This window comes from Schistocerca nitens, chromosome 1 (genome assembly GCF_023898315.1).
Source record: "Schistocerca nitens isolate TAMUIC-IGC-003100 chromosome 1, iqSchNite1.1, whole genome shotgun sequence".
Classification (NCBI taxonomy): Eukaryota; Metazoa; Arthropoda; class Insecta; order Orthoptera; family Acrididae; genus Schistocerca; species Schistocerca nitens.
The window spans coordinates 833,356,292-833,363,117 of record NC_064614.1 but is presented as its reverse complement, the minus strand read 5'-3'; the positions used below and the strand labels follow the sequence as shown (position 1 = coordinate 833,363,117).

The 6,826-nt window shown below is 40.8% G+C and overlaps 1 protein-coding gene across 1 annotated transcript in view; it reads right to left on the bottom strand.

Annotated features, from left to right (window-relative positions):
- Positions 1-664: 664 nt before the first annotated feature.
- Positions 665-6,826, bottom strand: part of LOC126262988 (CLIP domain-containing serine protease HP8-like) — a 43,574-nt gene continuing 37,412 nt past the window's right edge. The window contains exons 6-7 of the mRNA XM_049959945.1: positions 6,306-6,407; positions 665-1,992 (exon numbers count right to left, since the gene is read on the bottom strand). Of these exons, the coding sequence (XP_049815902.1) occupies positions 1,682-1,992; positions 6,306-6,407 (413 nt within the window). The 3' untranslated portion in view covers positions 665-1,681. The remainder of the gene's footprint in view (positions 1,993-6,305; positions 6,408-6,826) is intronic.

Genomic DNA, 6,826 nt, shown 5'->3' with positions numbered 1-6,826 from the left:
AATTTGCAACTGTGACAAAAGTGTAACAAACTGTGTTCACAATGCAGACATGCTAGGCGTCAAAGCCTGTATTGTCTGTCTGTGGGCGACTGCTTTACTGATGAGAAATGAAGTGTTGGCAGAAGAGCCAACACCGTGTTGCTAGAGGCGGCCGAAATGCACGCGTTTAATTACACGCAGACTGGCGCGAGGTCTGGAACAGGACAATGTCTTGAGAATTGCAAATAAAGTACGTTGATAATGTAATACTTAACTTTAATCCATAATTGGTGTACATCGCTCTTGACGGTACAGGTTTTATAATAAGCTCAATATTAATTGAATACGGCGCCTTGCTAGGTCGTAGCAAATGACGTAGCTGAAGGCTATGCTAACTATCGTCTCGGCAAATGAGAGCGTGATTGTCAGTGAACCATTCCTATGAACGTCGGCTGTACAACTGGGGCGAATGCAAGGACGTCTCTCTAGACCTGCCGTGTGGCGGCGCTCGGTCTGAGATAACTGACAGTGGCGACACGCGGGTCCGACGTATACTAATGGACCGCGGCCGATTTAAAGGCTACCACCTAGCAAGTGTGGTGTCTGGCGGTGACACCACAAGAAACCCTCAAGATCAGACGTTGCTATGCTTTCGTTTTACATGAAACAGAAATGAAAGAAGATATACTTTAAAACGTTTATTTATAAATGAGTAAAAAAAGTAAGTCTATACATCATGGTACAGCTCACTCCCATGATGTGCAAGGATAACAAAATAAATTAAGTTTGTAAAAATTCTTCAATACACAGTATGGTTTCAATGTTCAAAATCACTTTCTCTGCTTGAAAGCACGTCTATACATGTAATCACGAAACAGTGTCACAGGAAACCAGAACGGAATGTAGGTACTGGCAATGTACAAAGAACACACAAATATATTAAATGTTGCAAACTAAATTATTTTCTGAGATAACGAGCAACAACAATGTGGCCAAAGAAGTCCTGGTTTTGGTGAATGCAGGATATGAGTGAGAATAATTGGAGGAAATTCAATTCCTTAAACTAGAGCGCAAACGGGTATGAGAAGGCAGCGCTCGTTGTTACAGCATAAAACAGTACACTGTGTCAGCTGAAGCAGCAGTTGTTGTTAACGGTACCACATTGTCACATTATTTACAGCCACATTGTCACAGAATTTACAACGAATGACTTGCTCGTCAAGATTAAGCCGTTCCATTTCGGTGTTTTCAGTTGTCGATATAATGTTGTGCAGCTATCGAAACTTTACGAAATTTTGTTGTTCTCAGGATGGATTTTATTACTAATTACCGGAGCTTCTTCCCATAATAATCAGGTTCTTAACATGTTTCACACATGGATATCACATGACAGTAATGTGTTGCATTTTTTTCCCTTTAAGGATCGTTTTTGTGAATGTTGTGTGTACTAGACATTTAAAGATAACAAAAGAAAAATTTATAGTGAAATTACGAGTATTTTGAAGACGATGGTGAGTAATGGCATGTGGAAAAGATACTGGTAAGAGCTAACACCTCTTAAGGTGTAATATCTGTGATATTCGCTGTCCTAATGTGAACATTAATGTGTGAGTGTCGAACTTCGTCTGGATGCATCCAGTCAAATGTCGCACGTGATGAGAGGTCTAGACGGTGTGGTTTGGTGTACGCTGTGTGCGTGGAGTTAAGGCCGAATGGTGTCGAGTATCCAGGTGAGGAAGGAGGAGACGCGGGTGTACACGCCAGGGTAGCCCTTCATGCCGCACTCGCGGGGGCCGAACGAGACGACGCCGATGAGGATCCCCCTGGGGGGCCGGCCCTCTATGGCCATGAGCGGGCCGCCGCTGTCGCCGGTGCAGGAGTCCTTGCCCTCCCTGCCGCCAGCGCACATCTGGGACGGCACGATGCGCCGGTTCCAGCGCGAGTACCGCTGCTGGCAGGTCTGCTCGTCCACCACCGGCACCCCGACGAACAGCTTCACTGGACTGACGTCACCTGTACATACAAAACACGCTTTTGTTAACCAAAGCAGGGGCTTACAATAAATTCCTCTGCGACAAAAAACGTCTTTTGACAAATCAGCTCGAATCTAGAAAGTAAGTCTCGTGCAAAGGAACCATTGATGAAGAGCAACCGCCAGATCCATAATTCTATATGTCTGAGAGGCGTTTGACACAGTGCCACACTGCAGAGTAATGACAAACGTCCGAGCATACAGAATATGATATGTGAGAGTGGCTCAGAGACGTAAGTAATGGAACCCAGTACGTTGTCCTGGACACAGATGTTCGTTAAAGGCAAGGTTACCGTCAGGAGTGCCCCAGGGAAATGCGACAACCTACCTATGTGAGCAGCAAGCTGCAACTGTTCGCTAATGATGCTCTAGCGTAAGGGAAAGTTTGTAATTGGTGTGATGAATGGGAACTTGCTCGAATTGTTAAAAATGTGAAGTAACGCAGAAGAGTGGGAAGGAAAGTCCTGTTATTTTTGAATGCAGTATTAATGATGTGCTTTTTGATGCAATTATCTCGCTTAAATACATAGGCGTAATGTCTGAACGGAATAAAAAGAGGAGGAGGAGGAGGAGGAGGAGGAGGAGATGATTAGCCTTTAACGTCCCGTCGACAACGAGGTCATTAGAGACGGAGCACAAGCTGGGATTAGGGAAGGATGGGGAAGGAAATGGGCCATGCCCTTTCAAAGGAACCATCCTGGCATTTGCCTGAAGCGATTTAGGGAAACCACGGAAAACCTAAATCACAGTAGCTAGACGCGGGTTTGAGTCGTCGTCGTAATGAAAAAGAAACAGAATGAGCCCATAAGGACGGTAGGTAAGGAAAGCAAATGGTCAGCAGTTTGCTGAAACAATTCTACGGAATAGTAATAAGAGAACTGCCGTTTGTGGCAGACTTCCGTGCGATTCTATTGTCATCGACTTAATTTTCGTGTAACGACCGTGAACAGAAGTTAAGAGAAATCAGTGCTCATACAGAGGTCTTTTTCATCGCTCCGTTTGCGGATGTAGCACAAAAGGGAATGAATACGAGTTGTACAAGATATCCTCCGCCATGCACCGTATGGTGGCTTGTGGAGTATGTTTGCGGATGACAATTTATGTGTGATGTACCAAACTAAATCTGTAACAAGACTGAAGTTTTCTTGGTGGAGAGGACGCAGTCATCTAGACATCTATAACTTCAGACGTGCCCAGGTAAGTGAGCTGGGACTGTTATATTAAACTAATGATCTGGAGACAGTGTTAATAGTAACCTACGACTTTTGGGTTTCCAATGAAATATTTCTAGGTAAGATCAGCACACACAAGGCTTTTCTAACGAAGTAGCTGCTTGAAAGGTTATCAGGCGTTGCATCGGATAGTGTTGTAGGAACTGCACAATATTTCTACGAGGCGATACCAAACGAAGAGGAGCTGCTGGCTTGACAAAATCCACTAAATCATCCAATGCAGTGCCCAAGAACAATTCAAGCACCCTTGCATATTCTGGACAAGATTTCAGTGTAGTGAAAATATTAGCAACTTGCTTTAAAAGTGCAGAAATGCAAAATTGTGTAACAGAGGAAGTGCAAAATGTTAGTATCTTTTAGAAAGAACGTCAGTGTGTCAGTGGCGTACTTTGGTTCGTTGGCAGGGTGATGGGAAAGTAGTCAGTCAGTCAAGAAGAGAGATTAGGTATGAATATTTCGTGCACCCAATCCTAGAACTTCTGCTGAAGTATGTGAGATCCACAGCAAATGAACGGGGGATTCTGAACGTACACAAAGGAGTCAACGTGAAATGTGACATGTCTGTTTGGTCTACGAAAGTGTGTTGGAAATGCTGAAAATCTTCAACTGGCAGATGCGTGAAGATAAGAAACTATCCCCACAAAGTACACTAACGTAGTTTTAAGGGCCAGTATTAAGCGAGGAATCCGGAAATCTGCTTCAGCCTCCTACTTATCAATCCTGTAGGCATGGCAAAGACACGCTTACACTAATTACAATGTGCATAAAAGGATATAAGCAGTCATTCTTTCTGTGTCCCGAAAGTGAATGGAGAGGAAGGAAACGTCAGTTGGTGATATATTAAAATGTAAAGTGTTTAGCATATTGATTTGTTTGGACTCCTGAACTAAATACACATTATCTTGTCCGTTTTGATGCATTAAGTACACCTCTCCTCATGAACTGTGATTGCATAAAGCATATGTGGAGGCATTTAGCAAAATGCTTAAGCCACAAAGTAATGACAATAATCAAAACATTGCACGTGTTACTTCAGTTTTGTCAAATACAGCCTTGGATAGAAAGGCTAGTTTCTGCAGTACAACCATGTCTTAGACTGGAAATTTTACAGTGTTAAATAAACGCAATCAAATAAATAAATGCATCAAACCACTGCCTTTTTGTTTCTGACTAAGTATGCACAAAACGTGACATGATAGGTTTTACCATCCCCCAGATATTTCAGTGTCATTGCCCGACTTATATGAAGAAATTCCAGGTAATAATATGTATATGTAACTACTGCTTTAGACCCAGAATCTATGAGTCACATGAAAAGTAGTTACCTAAGTGTGAACACGACAAGGTAGTAAATGCAAGAAACTAAAGAGAAATACAGGAAACCTTTGAGTGCAAATAGGCTATTCATAGCGAAGCATGTAAGTTAACAGATAGCTTCACTTTATGAAACTGCTTTGTTATGACAAACGTTCTCCCAGGCTTTTGTTTTACTATCCAAGTCATTTTTTATACAGTGCAAACATCTAATCGCACTGTCGGCCAAACATAATAAAATGAAAATGATGGATTAATGTAAGCCGAAATAAATGAATTATTTGAGTATGAAAATTTGCGAAGGGTATACAGGAGTCAGCAGAGTAGTTAGAGGTTTGATTCCCACTACGACCAAGGATGTTTCCTGATAACAGGACTAGAACAGAGTGTCTATAGCCTTTGAAAGACAGCTGAGGAGCTACCTTAATAAAATGTAGTGGTTCTGGTTCAGAAAAACCACCATGAGAAAGACATGTTGCTCACAAGAATTTCCACAATAACGTCCAAGTAACACCGTAGATATAGGGAAAATAAGTATTCTGTCAGAATCACGTAAGTACGTTTTAAATTTCTTCATTTGCACAGTCAGTCGACCTGCATGTGAGGTTATAAAATTCTTATACTGCAATGTCCAAAATATCTTCACAATTTAGTTTCGAAGTTTCTAATTGGCTTCATAGAGTTTGAGGACTTTCTTTATAACAGTGCAGGTGAGAACTATTCGTATCGAAATAATAGCATCTAAACAGCACTAAAACAGAGATCATATGTATAGAACGCGAGCAAACCAAACCTCTCGCTACAAGTAGTACCTTTCATGTTCTGGAAGAGAAAAAAAAATGTAACAGCAGCTGACGAAATATTTACTGGTTTCTACGTAATAGTTTTGGTTCAGAATACATCCGATTCTGAACCCCTGAAAACATCTGAAAACACAAATATTTCTGAAGATATTTTAAATCATCTCGGTAACTGATGTGCAGCATATAAATGCTTGAATAGATATATTATTTGTGGGAAAAAGGTATCCTTTCTATAAAGAGCTAGAATGTAATCAACTGCTTTCAAAGAATTTATGAAAATTTTGAAGGAATGACACCTTCCAGATTATAACGTTTACTCTTAACATCTATGGAGAACTTAGCTAACAAGAATGATTGCATAGTAGCTGCGCCTAACTCGCAATCCTGAAGTGTATTATCGTCGTAAAAACATCATCATTGTATAAGAAATCTCTTCAAGGTGACGGGCACTTGGATTTTTCAAACCAGGGTCAATAAAATCTGTCAGGAACTACAATGAACGAAGAGTGTGTGAATAACCGGAGGCTTTATAAATACTACCATCACCGCAGTTAAACGTCTCCTCACGAATTTCGTCGATAAAGCTTTAATTCTCTGAAAAAATAAAAAGTAAAAGATAACCGGCTGCCTGCCGAATTTCGACAACGATAATTTAGCGATGAGTTACGAAGCCCATTTTACTCCTAGTGGTGGTATGAATGGAACACTGGAAAAAAAAGAAAGAAATAAGATGCTCTGTGACGCTAACAATCGTTTTAAAATTTGCCAGTCTTAAAATCGACGACATACAGTAAATGCTCTGCCTTTATTGTTTCTGTGAAGGAATGACACATGAGAGTGATGACTATCTTAGCCACCCCAAAATAAGAGTGTCAAGGTTCACAATGATATGGTTTCATTATTGAGGATACATTTCCAAAGTTGTTGAGACATGGAGAGGCTTACCATATTCCGTTGTACCCCAACCAGCCACAACGAGATTCTTCCCGACGAAATTTGCCTGCCTGATCTCAGGAGCAATTGGCAAGCAGACTGGTCTGATGAAAGCTGGAATTTAAAGAAATGTATCTCTTGTAAGACCTAAGATAACAAATCTGGGAATAAATTGTTATCAAATAAGTATACGTAAACACACACTAAAAAAATGTCTATAGCTGCACAAAAATCAAACAGAGCTGCTGAGGTGTAGTGAATTATGAGTGTCCAAATTATTCCATACTATAAACAAACAAAATTAAAAGCATAGTCAGCCTTGCACACAGGGGAACACAGAAAAACCGCTTCCAATTAACAAGTTTTGGGTCATTCTTCAGGCTAGTTACCTTTAACGGAAATATAGTTTGAATTACCTGCTCTTGTTTTTATTGTTTTAAGAAAAATCCTTCACCCTCAGTGGTTGATTTGGATTGACGGTAAACAGTCGAAAAGTGTTATGGTGGCATGGCGTCCCAATTCATTTGATGGAA